The sequence below is a fragment of the Ctenopharyngodon idella genome, chromosome 7, assembly GCF_019924925.1.
Source record: "Ctenopharyngodon idella isolate HZGC_01 chromosome 7, HZGC01, whole genome shotgun sequence".
Classification (NCBI taxonomy): domain Eukaryota; kingdom Metazoa; phylum Chordata; class Actinopteri; order Cypriniformes; family Xenocyprididae; genus Ctenopharyngodon; species Ctenopharyngodon idella.
In genome coordinates, this window is record NC_067226.1 from 47,567,420 (window position 1) to 47,585,927 (window position 18,508).

General features: G+C 36.5%; 2 protein-coding genes across 2 annotated transcripts in view; one reads left to right on the top strand and one right to left on the bottom strand.

Annotated features, from left to right (window-relative positions):
• The window catches only part of piezo1 (piezo-type mechanosensitive ion channel component 1), a 101,472-nt gene extending 96,906 nt beyond the window's left edge, over window positions 1-4,566 (top strand). Inside the window, exons 49-51 of the mRNA XM_051901052.1 lie at window positions 266-345; window positions 872-1,058; window positions 2,777-4,566. Coding sequence (XP_051757012.1) covers window positions 266-345; window positions 872-1,058; window positions 2,777-3,032 — 523 coding nt within the window. The 3' untranslated portion in view covers window positions 3,033-4,566. The remainder of the gene's footprint in view (window positions 1-265; window positions 346-871; window positions 1,059-2,776) is intronic.
• A 66-nt stretch (window positions 4,567-4,632) lies between these two features.
• ctu2 (cytosolic thiouridylase subunit 2 homolog (S. pombe)) lies at window positions 4,633-18,385 on the bottom strand. Its single transcript, XM_051901129.1, has 15 exons — window positions 18,124-18,385; window positions 16,703-16,777; window positions 16,537-16,615; window positions 16,207-16,266; window positions 15,163-15,223; window positions 14,973-15,082; window positions 13,312-13,565; window positions 10,888-11,023; window positions 10,688-10,819; window positions 9,404-9,495; window positions 9,208-9,308; window positions 7,303-7,438; window positions 7,115-7,181; window positions 6,917-6,975; window positions 4,633-4,798 (listed from the first exon to the last, which is right to left on the bottom strand). Exons 1-15 carry the CDS (start codon window positions 18,234-18,236, stop codon window positions 4,747-4,749), a joined length of 1,527 nt encoding a protein of 508 aa, XP_051757089.1. The 5' UTR covers window positions 18,237-18,385; the 3' UTR covers window positions 4,633-4,746.
• Between the last annotated feature and the right edge of the window lie 123 nt (window positions 18,386-18,508).

Below are 18,508 nucleotides of genomic sequence, written 5' to 3' on the forward strand. Positions count from 1 at the left end.
TGATACTGTGTGGTTGAAAAGACATAGGGCCAAATCACTGTCATTTAAGAATAAGATTGCGATCTTTTAACGATAAATCGTGCAGCTACTATTTCAGTCTTTCTACTTCAAAACATCTTTAAAATTATTTGTGAAATGTACTAGCAATTTCTGAGTGAAAACTGTTTCAAAGTAAATCCTACACCATATTTTGTTACTCATATTTGACAAGTGTCTATATTTCACACTATTTTTCTGATTTTTATCATCTCTAATTCTCTCGTAGGCTTGTGAAGCACATGTTTCCTAACTACATCCGAGCACCTAATGGAGCTGAAGCAAAGCCCGTCAGCCAGCTGTATGATGGTAAAAAAAAAAATCAAACGTCTCTTTAGTGTTTTAGTCAGGCACAGTTCACTCTTGTGAATTTCCTCCTTAATATGTTTCCAATGAATTGTGGGGGATTGGACATACATGACGGTTAGGCTAATCAGTCCTTTACATGCAGTCAGCAAGCAAGCTGACTGGCCTCTGCTGATCCTGCAGCCAATGAGATTGCTTGATCAACATTTGGTTCAGAGTTTGCTGTAATCTAGTCCTGGAGTTCCTCTGAATCCTTCCACCTCCCCAGCTCCACCTGCCTAGATCTGCTATGGGATTGATGTATATCTATTTATGCGGCAGCAGCAGATCTTACATGATCACAGCAGTGTGTCTGTGCATCTATTAGCAGTAGCGAGTCCATGCTTGATCTGCAGCAGCAGAAGCCTAGCAGAAATAGTCTGCCAAGTCCAAATACATTAACATTGTCTGCCATATTCAATATAATATGTGCTAGTTTTACGCTTGAGCAGTTTCTGAAGGTAAAGATGTGGTTGTTTTTTCGTGGCAGGTGGTGAGGGGGAATATCAGGATGTGACTCTGTCTCTGATGAGGGAAGCCTCATGGAACACCACTGGAGCTCAAGAGTGGTGGGACATCAGTATCGCCAACTGCCACGACTCCTGCGGCGTCTTACCCATGGTCATCTTTAACGACAAAGTTAGCCCTCCGAGTTTGGGCTTCCTAGCAGGATATGGGTACTCCACCTCCATTCCTTTTGAGATTTAGTGCAGGCTTTTTATTGTATTCACTATAAACTCTTACTGTTGATCATTAAACATAGTTAAATGTATTTTATTAGTTATGTTATTAGCTGTCAAAAGTTAAGAATAATTAAGATGTATTAATGTTTTTGAAATAAGTCTCTTCTGCTCACCAAGGCTGCATTTATTTAATAAAAAAATACAGTAAAACATAAATTATTACAATTTAATATAGCTGTTTTCTATGTGAATATACTATATAATATAGTTTATTTGTGTGATCAAAGCTGAATTTTCAGCATCAATACTCCGGTCTTCAGTGTCACATGATCCTTCAGAAATCATTCTTATATGATGATTTGCTGTCCTGAAATTTTCTGCCATTTTGAATTTTGTCCCAAACCTACTTTTGGGAGCTAGCCCTTTGTTTTTTGCCCGATCAGAACCAGCCCAGTGCAGAAATGTTCTCTGGACTCTGAATATCAATAATTATAAAAAAAAAAGTTAAAATTTTGATTCTCGGTCGCTATGGGGCGCCAAAAACGTTCGAAATGGGAAGGACCACTTTTACTAAAATGGCTATAACTCTTGAACGGATTGAGATATTTTCACCAAACTTGGTATACATGTGTATGGGCTCAAAAAAAAAAAATCAGTGATGAAAAAAATCAGTGATTGACCACTTGGTGGCGCTATAACATGAAAAAACATGAAAAAAGCTCTAACTATGCCATCATTAGTCCGATCGACTTGAAACTCGGCATGCAGTGTCTTGGTCCAAGGTGCCATGATAGTCTATGAGGACATTGGCATATCTTGAAAAACATGGCTGCCAACTGCCAATGAAATTTGAACACCTATTAGACAGGGTTAACGGAGGCCGATCTGAACGAAACTTGGTATGGGTCATCGGCACGATGCCCTAAAGGAGCCTGAGAAGTTTCGAACCAGTCTACCATCTAGTGGTAAAATTAAATTTTCAAATGCTTATAACTTTGGGTGTGGTCGACTTATTTTCACAGGAGTCACGTCGTTAGACTCCCAAATTCTTGCCGAGTCCAACGATACGAAACATGCTAGGTTTCACCTTATGGTTTGTGCAACTTTGTGATTTAGCGCGAATATCTTTGTAACCGTTAGTCCGATCAAGACGAAACCACCTCAGGAAAAATGAAACCATAGCTCGTTAATTATACACATATGCCCAAATGTCAAAATTTTGATAGGAAGTGGCAAAAAAATCCAATCAAAGTCACTCAAGGGTCACTTTTTATGCTCTCATATATGTCTATAACTTTGAAACGAAATGAGATATTTTCACCAAATTTGACACACATATGTGTGGGCACACCTTGAGGATACCTAAAAAAGTTGTGTATTAGTGGTAGTGTATTAGTTTCCACAAAAATAATGAACAGGGAAAAACTGTTTTCAACAAATCATCATATTAGAATGATTTCTGAAGGATCATGTGACACTGAAGCCTGGAGTAATGATGCTGAAAATTCAGCTTTGATCACAGAAATAAATTACAGTTTACTATATATTCACATAGAAAACAGCTAATAATATTTCACAATTTTTACTTTATTTTTGATCAAATAAATGCAGCAGTGGTGAGCAAAAAAATTGTAATTATTCCAAACTTTTAACCAGTAGTGAATATTCCAGAATATTCCTTGCGAATACATCCATCTCTTCTCCTCCCGCAGGATCATGGGACTGTATGTGTCGGTGGTTCTGGTCATCGGCAAGTTTGTGCGAGGCTTTTTCAGCGAGATCTCTCACTCCATCATGTTCGAGGAGCTGCCGTGCGTGGACCGCATCCTCAAACTGTGCATGGACATCTTCCTGGTGCGGGAAACCGGAGAACTGGAGCTGGAGGAAGAGCTGTACTCAAAACTCATCTTCCTCTATCGCTCTCCAGAGACCATGATCAAGTGGACTAGAGAGAAGAATCAAGACTGAACGGCCTCGAGGCCAGCTGGAAGCGCTGGAGCTTTACTGCTTTAAGTTGGATGATTCAATGAGTCTATAGCCATTTCTCCACTGCTACGGAGCGGCCTTGATGGATGTTGTTGACTTCTTTGCACTCAGAGGTTGGATGACAGGGGTCAGGTGGAGCCTCTGTGTGTTATTCTGCCTGAATCGTTTCATTTCGTCAGCAAAGTTTGAGAATCAGCCTCTCTCAATGTGACTGATTCGGACGCTAGTGACCGCTGGGTACAAAATAGCAGGACCTTCAAAGTGGAAATCCAAACACTACAAGAGTGAATCTCACTAAACTACGTCTGGGTCATGTTTTACCACAGAATAACAAGAATTTTCCTTAAAAAAAGCCTGTTTTTTGGGCCATTAAGGTTGTTCTATAATACATCCAGATTCTCATGACTATAAAACATTAACATAAAAGATTTTTAAAATTAAAATCAGCATAAATTAGTCAAGCCCAACAAATATTCATAGTGATAAATCAGTGTATAAATATTCCACAACTGAAATATTTTATGAGTGCTTAATTTTCATGAAAACCAATGCAAATAAACTTAACGAGCATACAAATAAGCTTCATTTTCATTATGCAAAATATCACAAAATAATAATGTCATCAGTGTTCATGCACATTTCTATCAATATTTTTATTCTATCAATACTTTTCTATGATTTCTGAAGCAAATATTAATGCAATCTATGTATACATGTAAAATAAGAATAAAAATCCATGTTCAAATTTATCATAGCATGCTTTAACTAAAATTAATGCTATGTGATTTATTAATAAATACAAGCATAATGTCACATGACTGAATGGCCGAATGCAATTTGTTTAACCAGTATTCTAAACTACCAAATATTCGATTATACAGATCTTTTCCAAAACTTTCTAGGTTTATTATTCCAAAATTCAATGACTTTTCATGACTGTATAATTTTGGGGTGAAATATGACCCAGACCTGCTGTTGATGTCTTTTGTGAGATGTCTTTTAACTGTTTTTGTTCTGATACTACAGCAAAAGTGTTTACAAGCCAAAGTATCTTAGGATGAGAGCCATTTAGTATTTCATTCCTGGTTTTACAATTTCTGATCAAACACTTGAACCATTTTTCCTCATAAAAAGACTAGAATCTGCTTGTTTTTAGGGTGGCGAGTGCCACACTTACATTCATTAAGTGCTGGAATGCTGTGATTTATCAATTAAGGTTGTTAATTACAGAATGTTGAAACGTCATCTTGTCTTAAGTGCACACATGTAATGAGTGTGCCAAAGCTCATCTGTAATGGCTGGAATAATCATTTCCACTGTATGGTTATGCAAAGGGACACAAACAAATACTCTTTGCCTTCTTTTCCTCTTCAGAAATCAAATGAGCCTGTAAAAATTCCTTGCTAAGTTTCAGTTTGCTAAATTAAGAACTCAATGTTACATAATTAAATTACTGTACAAATGACAATGTATAAAAGGTTATATTGATTTAAATGGCAGGCGGCATATTCAAGTATTCTGTGTCTGATGATCAATACAATGTAATACAAGCCAAATGTGTTCAAGCAAAAACAACAAAATGTTTAAAAATGGTAACTTTTTTTATTCATTTACAAATGGAGACAAATAATGAAATGATTAGAGTGGGACACTTTTATGATGTGGCTTTAAATATCACTTTCAAAACAAGTATCTGCTACTCGCCATCCTCCAGAAGATACTCGCTGATTTCCATCTTCATCCGAGATCTGTGGAAAAAAACAGTAGACATGTTTCTATCTATATGTGAATTTTGGGATATCGCATAAAAATAAAAACGTTGGATGGAAACACCAAGATGTGAATAAAAAACGGAGTTGGATCAGTTTTTTTTTCCCGATAAGACATGCACATAAATTATGATGGAAACCTTTACCGAAAAAATTCCTTGATGCGCATCAAAAAGTCATGTGACTTTGCATGATGGGACGACACAAGTGGACTCACCAGCGGACCGATCTTGGTGTACAGACTGAAATGTTTTGGTCGTTCTGAAACGTCAGTCTTGCACGACTGCATTCCCAAACAACTTCCATTTTTCCTAGCGATATTTGGCGGCAGTATATAATGACGTGACGATTTTCTCTTCGACTCACTTGATGGAAACGCTGCTTCATTCGCAAACGTTTTATGCGATATTCCAAAATTGGCAACTTTGGATGGAAACATAGCTAGTGAGTCTAAGGGTGTGTTCACACTTGTAGTTCAGTTCTTTTGGTCTGGACCAAAAAAATATAGGTGATAAATTAAATCCTGGTCATTTTTAAGGCCAGGCTTTTATGGCGTATATTCTGTGACGGAACTTACCGACATCCAAACCAACGCTGTGAGCTAAACGCACTCATTGTTTGTCTGTACATGTGATGGTATTGTGACCAGCTGAGAACTTGAACTTATAAAATGGTGTAAAGGAGTCAAAACAGCTTCAGGAATTCCTCCATTCAACACAAATGAAGATCTGCTGCGAGGAGACGCGTTTCAGACACCTGTGATGGGAAACATCGCGACTATGACAAGAAAAATATTTGAGCATTGTCCATTTTATGGTCGCATCTTGTGACATCACATCCTGTTTTTGGTTTGTTTAGATGTATTTGGTCCATGTTGCGTTCATTTTTTAGTCAAACCACACCAGAGTTCGTTCAGAAGCGGAGCAAGACCCACTTGATTAACTGTGAACGGAGCAAATTCACACTTATTCAACTGAGCCGCACTACCAGAGCAATCGCACCAGAGTTCGCTTTAATCCAACCAAACCTGCCCAGTGTGAACACACCCTCAGACACGAGTTCAACACCAGAACTCAATCTAAGGACTAGTTTTATGGAAGCATGTTTCTGCAACATACAAAATAAAAAAAAAAAGCTAACTGCGACTTAAATCTCACAATTGTGATTTTTTTTTTTTTTTTTCCTCTCAATTTCAAGTTTATGTTCTCATGAGTTATAAAGTCCGGATTGTGAGATATAAACTCTGAAGAAGAAGAAAAAAAGAATCAGAATTCTGAGATAACTCGCAACTGTGTTTTTAACTGCGCGTTTATATTTCATAATTCGTACTTTTTTTCCTTGCAATTCTGAGTTTATATCTCACAATCTGGACTTTATAACTCGTGAAAAATAATGGAAAAGGAAAAAATATCAGAATTGTGCGATTTAAAAAGTCGCAGTTACTTCTTTTCCTGTCTCAGAAACAAGCTTCCATATAGTTCACCCCAAAATGAACACTCTGTAATTTACTTGCACTAATTAATGCTTGAACTACTTGATCCAAATCTGAGACGCAAAATGTTTGCGCTGCTCTTTTCCACACCATTAAAACTAGTGACTTACACACTATATTCCATGTCTTCTGAAGCCATTTGATGGCTTTGTCAACTCCAGTCACATTTATTTAAATAGCGATTCATACAATACAGATTGTTTCAAATTAGCTTCAAAGTAATAAACTGTCAATATAGCAAAATTCATCAATTATGAAACAAATTCATAATTCAAGCATCTCTACAGAAGACGTCAGTTTTTGTTGTCAGTACTGTTAAACTGATAATATTTTCTTAATATGAATTATTTCAGTGTGTGTGTATTAACTTTGTTCCTCACACAATGCTTCAAAAGACTTGAGCGAACGAGTCGTCTGAACCAGTTTTATGGAGCTTTATTTCCTATTTTTGAAACTCAACAGCCCCAAATCCTCATTTATTTTTAGTGTATTTAAAAGAGCATCCAGGATGTTCTGATAAACATTCTGTGTTCCACAGAATGAGTGAAAAGGGTGAGTAAACGATGACTAATTAGTATTTTAGGTTACAGAGCAGCATTTCCCACCTTTTCTGCCGTTTCTCCGCCTCTGTTATGATGTAAGGTGGAAGAGCATCTACCGCTCCCTGTAGGAAAGAGAAAGCTCATACATTATTTATTTTTCTCTGTAGTTCACAGATCATTTTTCTAACACAATGTTGGGTTACAAAGTCACTCTAGGACAATAGATGGTGTGAATGAGCGTTTCTCGCTCCTGAAACTCACCGTGTCCTTGATAGTGAGTCTACAGCTGTAACACAAGAGTGTCTTCAAGTCCTGATGTTCAGGCGACCTGAAACGCATTCAGAAAACCATAAAAACGAGGCACATCGAATCTCACAGCATGCATTCCAACTACTGACTCACCCTAAACCAAAACTTCAAAAAGAATAAAAATGGCTGCCGTAACACACCTATTTGAGGAGCAGCAGCCTCCGGTCCCACAACCCTGACCCTCCGCGCAGTGCCGTGCATCATGGGACGTGTCCTGAAGTTTGATCTGAGACAGCTGCTCGGATACCAAAGTGGCATGGAAGGCAGAAGCTTTATCTGCGGAAAAAGATGAGTTATGTCAGCTTACGGCCATATCTCATTCTCACAACCAAGCATTGTCAAAATTCATAAAATAAGTTACCAGGCAACTGGCGAGTAACACCGTTTCAATTATGATTTTTACTTGCATTTAGCACTTTGTTTGAACCCTGACTAACTGTTTTTGTTAAATTGCTTTATATCATCTTTATATCACACCAATAAAAACAGCATGTTTTTGTTATTTTTATAACAGTAGCAGCAGCATCAAGAATATCGACAACAGGCAAAATTGACAAAGTCTAATGTTTAAAATGGAGAACAAAAGAGTCTATCAATTTTGCATAAATTTAATTATGTGTTTATTGGTCTACAAAAAGTTCACTGGAATAATTACACTTTGTCAGGAAAGTAAATGCACTGCATTAGAATCCATTTCATGGGCATGTTATCAGAATTATGTTTTGTTGGTCTAGATTATGAAGTTTTTAGTCATTTACAGTGAGCAGTGTGTCTGCAGCCTGTCTGGCAGCACACGACACCCACATCTCATCAACACTCATTTCCACCTAACACAATTTTTAACCTTTTTCTATTGTGTAATAATGTGTATAATGTATATTGACTTGCTTAGATACCAAATTTATTTCCACAGAGCTGTAAGTACAGAAATGACATAAGATGCTTTAGGAGACTAATGAGAGGGAGAATTAAATTAAAATATTTCCAACATGCACTCATCCAAGGCTCTTTTATTTAATTAATGGAAAGTTGTCTTAGCGACTGCATTACTCTGTGAGTTTGTCTGTTTCTTAGCATCAAGCTTAAACTACATATCAAGTATTCATGCAGCACATTTTATTTCAGCATGAATGGTTGTTACATTGAATAAATAAAGCAAAGCAAGATGTACCTGAAAAACACCGTAATTTCCCCTCACGATATGGTGATATTTGCGTGCCATATTGTTGGATCCGATATTACAAAACTGATATCCAATTAAGGAAAAATTGTTAAATCTCAGAAATAAATATTAGTAAAACCGATTATCTATAAAAACCAATTATCAGTAAAAAACGATTATCGGTAAAACCAATTATATGTAAAGCCAATTATCGGTAAAACAAATTATCTGTAAAATCGATTATTGGTAAAACCGATTATCTGTAAAGCCAATTATCAGTAAAACAAATTATCGGTAAAACCGATTATCTGTAATAACCGATTATCTGTAATAACCGATTATCTGTAAAAACCAATTATCTGTAGAACCGATTATCGGTAAGAACCGATTATCGGTAAAACCCGATTATCTGTAAAGCCAATTATCGGTAAAACAAATTATCTGTAAAAATCGATTATCGGTAAAACCAATTATCGGTAAAACCGATTATCTGTAAGAACCGATTATCGGTAAAAACCAATTATCTGTAAGAACCGATTATCGGTAAAAAACAATTATCTGTAGAACCGATTATCGGTAAGAACCAATTATCGGTAAGAACCGATTATCGGTAAGAACCGATTATCGGTAAAACCCGATTATCTGTAAAACCAATTATCGGTAAAAACTAATTATCAGTAAAAACCTATTATTGGTAAAAGCAATTATCTGTAAAACCAATTACCTGTAAAAAAATTATTTGTAAAAAACAATTATCTGTAAAACCAATTATCGGTCAATCTCTACTGCTAATCAACTTTAAAAACTGATCCTCCATTCCCAACTCTATTGTTGAACAACATGTGACATACGCATGACCTGTTATGTGCACAGTATAACCTACCTACGTTAGTGTCGAGAGCACAGAGACACAGCAGGCACTTGGAGGCAGGTTCAGTGGTTTGACCTTGAGAGGGAATGACTGTGTGAAGCTTCTCACTAGTTCTGGAAAGGAACCATTAAGACATCAATTACATTTAATCTTCAGAGGACACCAGCTGAATTCAGGGTCAGAGCTGTTATTTTCAGATCAAGATGACCTGTAGATGGTGCTAACAGTGGAGGGGAAATCAGCCTGCAGGTTGGTGACGAAACTCTCTGTCAGTCGCTGGATGCTGGCTTTATCATGGGTCTGAAATGAAAGTTAAACCACAGGTATCAAGGTCAAGTCTCAAATCGTAGCCTTCATTTGCTGAGTCAAGTCTCCAATCAGGATGGGAAAGACTGGAATCAGATCTGCAGATTCAGGAATCAAAGTTTCAAGTCTACTATGTCAAGTAACTCATGTTGTGGATTTGGGATGTCAATGGCTGTTAAAAATATCCAAAACACTCTTTAAAATAAAGAGTTCAAAAGGATAATGCCATGGAAGAACCACTTTTGGTTTGGTGAAGAACATTTTAATAATCTAAAGAACCTTTTTACACTATAAAGAAGTGTTGGAAAGATTCCATGGATGTTAAAGGTTATCCATGGGAACACTGATGTCAATAAACTACCCTTATTTTTTATATTATAATGTGTATAATTGTATATTCACTTGGTTAGATACTAAATTTATTTCCACAGAGCCTCAAGTACGTAAATTACATAAGATGGCAGATTTATGAGACTGATAAGAGGGAGAATTAAATGAAAATATTTCCAACATGCACTCATCCAAGGCTCTTTTATTTCATTAATGTAAAGTTACATCTTTGCGACTGTGATCCGATATTACAAAACTGATATCCGATTAAGGAAAAATAGTTAAATATCAGAAATAAATATCAGTCTTCAATTCTTCAACCCAATAGTGCTGAACAGTCGGGAATTAAAAACTTTGATTTTTAACTATAAACCTTTAAAGACAGCCCTACTGTGAGCTACGAGGTTGTTAATGTTAAATCGATGGTATTTGCTTCTGTTGAATCCGTCAGCCCACATTATTTCAACTTAGTTTTAAAATAATTGTTTAACAGCAGAATTCATGGTGAAAAACTACATTACCCATGATGCTCTACAAAAATTCCACCAATCAGTCGAAACAAGCAAACCACGCCTCTTTAGCTCCACCCACTCCCATGAAGCACTGCAAATGATGTAATCGAATCGCTCTGAAAATACTTACAGTAAATATTTGAATATATAAGCATATTTTGCAATCAACTTAAAATATATTTTTTTTTGTATATAATCAACAATTTTAAATGAGTAGTTTTATATTTCTTCATCGAATATGCTGTTTGCAATGCTTCATGGGATTGTAGTTCTGATGTTAGCAGCAGAGAAGAAATGACAGTGATGTAAGAGACATTACTCTTGGCCTGATGACAATCTCTCACCTTGGTATCCAGGCCAGAGATAAAAACTGAGGGCACATGAAACATCCTGCTGTAGGCGGCGATCTCTTTGGATGAATAGTCCCTCATGGGCCGCACTATCACCACATCCCCGTACCGAGGATCGGAGAAACCCTACAAGACAGCTTCATGTTGATATAAAGTTTTAGGTCGTATGACAGCTCAGAACAAACTTCACTCACCGTGTCTGAAGCCAGTGCTGCTCCGCGGCCCAGAGCGATATTACTGAGCAGTTTGACAGCCAGTCGTGAGCAGCTATCGCCCATCATGACCTTCGAGTAGCCGTTCTCACGGGCAATGTGCAGAATCAGGTGCTGCCTGTACCAATAAATATTTATAAACTGAAATCTTTATACCAGGGTGTCATTGAATTCTTGATTATGATTGGTTCAGAGACGTTCCAATGTGTTTGAGGTCAATAATAGCCTTCTGCTTTTAAAATTTTTCTGTAATGACCATCAGGGTTATTTTACAATATCGTTGTTACATATAAGCAACTCAAACACATAGTTCTACAGAGTAGCAGTTACTATGAATCAAAACTGAAAATGAACACAGTGCTGTGCTTTGGCTTTACTCTGAAACATGCAGCGTGTCAGACTATATACAGGCATGTGATCAGCTAAGGACAAAAAAAAAAAAAAAAAGAAGGAAAACCTAATCAACCCCCACCCCAATCTTACTACTGCAATAACACATACTATTGTACTGTAAAATAAAAAAAAAATTACAAAAAAAAAATCATAATAATAATAATAATAATAATAATAATAAATATAACTGCAAGCAGCAATTAAGGGGCCAAGCACAACAGAAGCAAACAAGGAAGCTAGCAGCAGACCAACAATGTCATAATGGACTATGATAGCAACGGAGAAAGACACTGCATGTCAATTTTGAAGTCAATCAGACCAACGGTACTGTAGTTAGAGCCAACTTTTAACACATTTACATTTAACACATAAAAAATTACCCACACCTGACTTTGATGGCATTTTTTTGCTACTTACTATCAAAATTTTGACATTTGGCCCTTATCGTATAGTCAACAACCTATATTTTCGATTTTCCTCCGGTGGTTTAGTCTCAATTGGACTAACGGTTTCTAAGATATTCGCAAATGTTGTTTAAACGCTAAATCACAACGTTGCACTAACCATAAGGCGAAACCTAGCATGTTTGGTATTGTTGGACTCGGCAAGGATTCAGGAATCCAAGGAGATTCCAGTGAAAATAAGTCAACCACATCCAAAGTTATAAGCATGTAAATAATTTTTTTCACCACTAGGCAACGCTGGTCTGAAACTTCTCAGACTTTTTCAGGGCATCGTGCCGATGACCCATACCGAATTCCGTAATGATATGTTCACGTGTCCGTAAAATACAGCATTTTACTACAAAATTCAAAATGGCCGATATGGAAAAATTGGATATCACTCGACTTGGCATGATGCCCCAAATCTAATGATTTTTGGACAAACTGTTCAGAAGATATAAGCAAAAAAAGCCATTTTTCGTATCTCCAGACCAGTAGGTGGCACTACGCAAAACGCAGCACCTTAGGTTACTAACATTTATGTCTTAATTTCTTTGCTTTCAAACGTTAAACCATCAAGCTTTTATTTTGGTGGAAAAATGCTGGGAGACCTTAACACTTCTCTTTACTGATAACAGATTTATAAACTTAATATTTTGTAAATAAAGTGGTAAATTATGTTTTTTTGCACAAAGCACTTGTGTCGCTTCATAAAACTGAGGTTAAACCACTGGAGTCACATGGATTACTTTAACGATGTCTTTACTACCTTTCTGGGGCTTGAAAGTGGTAGTTGCGTAGACTGTCAATGGAGGGACAGAAATCTCTGAAATTTCATTAAAAATATCTTTATTTGTGCTCTGAAGATGAACGAAGGTCTTACAGGTTTGGAACGACATGAGGGTGAGTAATTAATGACAGAATTTTCATTTTTTGCTGAACTAACCCTTTAACTGTTAGTTATAGGCGATAAGAAGCTTCAGAAGATGTATTGAGTGTGAAGGCGTACGTCTCTAATCACTCACTGTTCAATCCAGTGAAGCTTTAAGCTCTGTGAGAGAGTGACTGACTCAAACACACTTCAAAGATCAGCTCTTCAGTGATGATTCAGTCGAATGTCACACAAAAGTGATCAGAGACAGGAAGGGTGAAGGAGTGCGTGATGCAATCAAAGCCTATAAAAGCATTGGGAATTTACCACAAAGAACTCGAGGATTAGGACTCAACTTGTCATTGTCATATATATATATATATATATATATATATATATATATAATATTATATATATATATATATAAAAAACACAAAGTGCTAATGAATCTTGTGCTTGGCACTTCAGATGCAGCTTTGGAGAAGTTACTGGCTGTCAAGCTACTTATCATTTAAAGTAGTTCAGCTATAGCCAAGCAAATACTTTTCTATTTAACAAAGTCAAACACAGACTCAAATGAATCAGCTGTGTGAAAAGATGCAGTGAAATCAACTATCTGAACAAATGTTTTCCTCAAATCAATCAGATTTGAGAGATCAGGCGGTCTATAAAAGCAAATGATCTGGCTGAAAAACTCACCTTAAGGTCTGTAGCATATCTTCTTTGGCTGTCAGTGTGTTCAGTGACGAGAACAGCCTCTCTAATGCCAGTTTGTGTTCAGGTGAACATACAGACTCCTCTATACGGAGCTGAGCTACTGCACTGGCTGCTTCCTCTTCTGTCAGCTTCTGGTTCTCTTTGATATACTGATCCACAGCTTGTTTATAGCTGGGATTGGACGGGTCTGGATCAGACGTGCCAGGCACCAGAACAGAGGTGGGCAGACTGAAAACCTGAGAAACAGTGAAGAGCAAAGCATTACACCCATCAGAGTCTCTCTCTGGAGTTGCAAAGAGCATAATGCCCTGAAAGCAAAAAGGGCTTTCAATAAAACTTGGCTGTCTATGCAGAAGAAAGGTGAAAAAAATTTGAAAATCTGTGCTACCTGGATAGAGAAAACAGGAAAAAAAAGGCTATCGTCTTCCCGTCATAGGCCACGCCCAGTCTGCTCCTATTGGATAGGCTTGACCAGAGTCAAATAGCGCCTTGCTTTAGTAGGAAATACTTCTTAGCAAACTTTTAGTCATAATGGTGTCGACGGAAAATCTGAAAAACCTCTGTGTTTGAAGTCAACATTTCAACTGACAGGCTTTTCAATCTTTTAGATGCCACGGACCCCTAAATTTGATCATCCTTGTACGAGGGACCCCCATCCAAAATTTTAAAAGACAGCTATATAACTTTCATGTATAAAGACCCAATTAATATGGTTTCTATTACATTAAAATATGTTTTTTTTTACTCACTGTAGTACTGTATTTTTAGATGTAAGTTAGATGTATTTTATCCATTTATTTATTTTTTTCAAAAAAAAAATATATATATATATACACATTTTAATGAAATCTATTAATTGTTTATTTAAACGATATTTAATTTATTTTAATCAATTTTTATTTTACTCAATTTATTTATTTACTAAGTTTAATCTTATTTATATTTATTTATTTTTACATTTTACACTGCCTTTCTTATTTGTGAAATGAAATTGTTTATTTTAATCATTTATTAATTTATTTAATCTTAATTGTTTTATTTTTATTTTATTCATATTTATTTATTTATCAACTTTTTATTTATGTAGTTATTTATTTTTGTTTAAATAATATTGAAATAATTTATTCTAATCAAATGTATTAATTAATTATTTATTTAAATGAAATTTTATTTATTTAGTTTATTTTTACTTATTTCTTTGAAACATGTTTTTATTTATTTATTTAATCAATTTATTTTATTCTAATGTATTAATGTATTGATTAATTTAAATAAAATTTTATGTATTTTAATATATATATATATTTTTTTTTTTTTTAATCAAATTTATTTATTAAGTTAGATTAGCTTATACGTTTATTTCAATTATTATTATTACACTGCTTTGCACTAAATTTTTCCACAGATCCACCTATCCATCAGCGGGAATACAAAAATGCAAAAGTATAATCTGTAGTTTTCACAAAAGCCCTGGAACTGTCAAAAGTCAAATAAACATGAACTTCTTGGTCCAGGTAACACGGAGAACAAGTAAACATTGTTCATTTACATACTACCGACATTGTAACAACACAAAGCGGACTGAAAATTGGTGACACAAGGACCATTTTAATTAGTACACAGAGGAAAGAAAATCCGTTTACCTGCTCCAGAGGAACTATAAAGTAAGGGAAGCCCGTCTCTGTGAAGATGCTCTTCAGCTGATCTATAGACCTCTGCCGCTCCTCTGAACTCCGCCCACAAGCGCCGCCGTCTAATAAATACCACACACAAATCAAAACCTTTTCAAAATGTCAAAATATCAAATATCAATGTCTAGTCAAAGAGCTTTACCATCAATGTATATGATTCCAGGCATAAATCTTAACTTTTTGGGAGCATCCCGACTCAGCCCCTGAAAGATGAAAGCAGAAAGTCACATTTATTTATATCTATAAAGATAATAATGTCATTATTCAGCTTAATTCGGTTCAATGTACAAAGTTAGTATTCACCAACCATAATCACAATGTAAATCAGTAACGTTTTGACCATCATTTGGATGGGGTCCGCTACAACAGGCTTGTACTAACAGTGGATAAAAGCCAGATGACAACATAAGTTATAACCGTAATTAAAGTATTCCTGTTCTATCTCCATGCAGCATATATATTCTCAGGCTCTGTAGGCCTCATTGTCCGACTCTGGTTCAAACATATAAGATTGAACGTCTTAACGCTACTGACAGTTTCTGGCATTTTCAGTGCGTGAGATTGTCCTGTTTTGTGAAGCTCTGCCCTCTTCTGGAAACGGGGCAGGGAGCAGCAGCTCATTTGCATTTAAAGGGACACACACAAAAACAGCAGGTTTTTGCTCACCCCCAAAAAGTGGAACTATAAAGAGTCGATGTACAACGTTAGTATTCACCAACCATAATCACAAACAGTATGTTCGAAATTCATGTTTGGATTTATTACAGTTCACTGAGAAGGTTCGCTCGCAGATTTAGTAGCAGCAAATCACAGACGCAGCCGTACAACACTTTCATTTGAGCAGAAAGGAGACTGTGGGGCAAGGAACCAAAAAGAAAAAGATTGGGAAAAACCAAGCTCAGTTCTCCTATGGCCTAAATGAACTAAAAATAACTAAAATGAACTAAACCAAACCAAACCATCAAAGCAGAGACCACTGGAACTAAGCTTTAGATGGTAGCTTATTTTATGGTTTCTAGCTGGTCCATGTTGGTCAATAGGCTTGTACGGCCAAAGTCACCAAAGTAGATCACTTTGATTTAGCAGCAAACAAGCTACCATGTCCCTAAATCCAACTTGACCACCTTACACTAGTATGGCCTTGGTTTTGTTGCCTGGAGAACAAGGAAAAACATGGTGTATTTACCTCTTGAACTTGTGCGAGCATCGAGCAAGAGGCTGCGCCACCAGAAACAGCAAGAAGAACCTAAGAAGAGCAGATCTAAAGGTCAGTGAACAAACAATTCATTTCAGTTCAACTGAAACTGAGGAGATGAGCGGTCAGTGTGGACATTGAAGGATCTAACGACTGTAAAAGTGCCCTTATTATGCTATTTTAAAGGTTCCTAATTTTGTTTTGAAGGTCTGCTTCATAGGTTTGTAACAGGAAATGAGACTGGAATTGCTGACGACTCGTTTCAGTGGTTCAGGATCGATTCTTTCTTTTAAGAGATAATAACATTTAGGCTATATTTACCTTCTCCTGGGGAAAGATGACACGATTCTTTCCTAGCATGGCTCGAAATTTGTGTATGAAGTACTCCTTGAAGCAGGATCTAGTCAACAACAGATAGATAGTGTTTTTCTGACAAGACTGCATCACATAATGAAGTGTAATTGAGAAGATTAATTGGATCGCCTACCGGCAAAATGCATCACTGACACGAATGATGAGCACAGCCGTTCCCTCCTTACATTTCATACACTTTCTATTAAGCCTGAAAAATGTCACAAATAAAAGATTGTGTACTTTGTCAATGAGAATAGTAGTACTACAGTATTCTTTAAAGGGTTAGTTAAACCAAAAATTAAAATTCTGTCATTAATTACTCACCCTCATGTCATTCCACACCCATAAGACCTTCGTTCATCTTCAGAACACAAATTAAAATATTTTTGGTGAAATCCGAGAGGCGTATGCCTCCATAGACAGCAATATCAACACTTTCAAGGTCCAGAAAGGTACTAAAGACATCGTTAAAACAGTCGACGTGACTGCAGTGGTTCAACCTTAATGTTATGAAGAGACGAGAATACTTTTTGTGTGCAAAAACAAAACAAAAAAAAATGACTTTATTCAACAATTTCTTCTCTTCCATGTCAGTCTCTTATGATGTTGACATTGTAAACACAGTGCAGCACTTCCGGGTTCTATGTCAGAACGCCGACTCATTATTGGCAGGCTTCTGCGTCACCATTACACGTATGTGTCATGCTGATCACGTGATCAGCTTTGGCCAATACTGAGCCGGCATTCGGACGTAAACATGGAAGCCTTCACTGTGCTTACTGCCTTAAGGATAATGACAGGGGAAAGGAGATTGTTGAATAAAGTTGTTGTTTTTGTTTTTGTTTTGTTTTAGCGCACAAAAAGTATTCTCATCTCTTCGTAACATTAAGGTTGAACCACTGCAGTCACATGACTGTTTTAACGATGTCTTTAGTACCTTTCTGGACCTTGAAAGTGTTGATATTGCTGTCTATGGACGAGTGATATACCTCTCGGATTTCATCAAAAATATCTTCATTTGTGTTCTGAAGATGAACGAAGGTCTTACGGGTGTGGAACGACATGAGGGTGAGTAATTAATGACAGAAATGTTATTTTTGGGTGAACTAACCCTTTAATAAACTAAAATGTAAGCGCCTTGCGGAAGAACATTGTAGCCGGAGCTACTTCTCTCTGTTTATATACATGACAAATCACACAGGTAATGTGCTACTCCGCAGCGGTTGTCGTCCCGCCCGGACTAAAATAGTACGAATATAAACCCATATTATAGGCGCACCTTAGTAATTCAGTACTCGCTCATTATATAAATTCTGAACAACAAAAAAAAAGTTATAGTTAAATTACTATCACGCAGTATACCAATACCATCATCGTACCATAGTACACCATGCATATTATGATTACAACATGATGGTACAATGTTATGGTGTCACATCGCCACATCAAAAATATAATGGTACAATCATCAGATGTAAGAACCATCCAAAACATGGTTCTTACATCTGTCACACACACACACACACACACACACACACACACACTTCAACTCACGTCGGCACAGGTATCTTCTCCTGTTTACACTCCAGACCATTATAATCCTCTTCAACTTGACACATGACGGCTTCAAATCCACAAACTAAATGAAACGAAACACCCGATATCATACGACGCTATTCAGCCTATTAAGAAATGACCATTTCTCTCAAAACTTATTCAAAAAAAATCGTCAAAGTCACACATAATGACACAAGCTTGTTTTCACGTGTGTGTGTAGAATTTTCCTGACCCCTTTTGATGACGCACAGAAGCCACGCCTATATTTTTTACGTGTTGTTTATGTTGTTTATGTTTCATTTTAGCATCGTCTGACATTGATGTTTTATTATCCTAAAGTGTAATGTTTAATTTTTGTGGTTAAATACCACATACACATGCA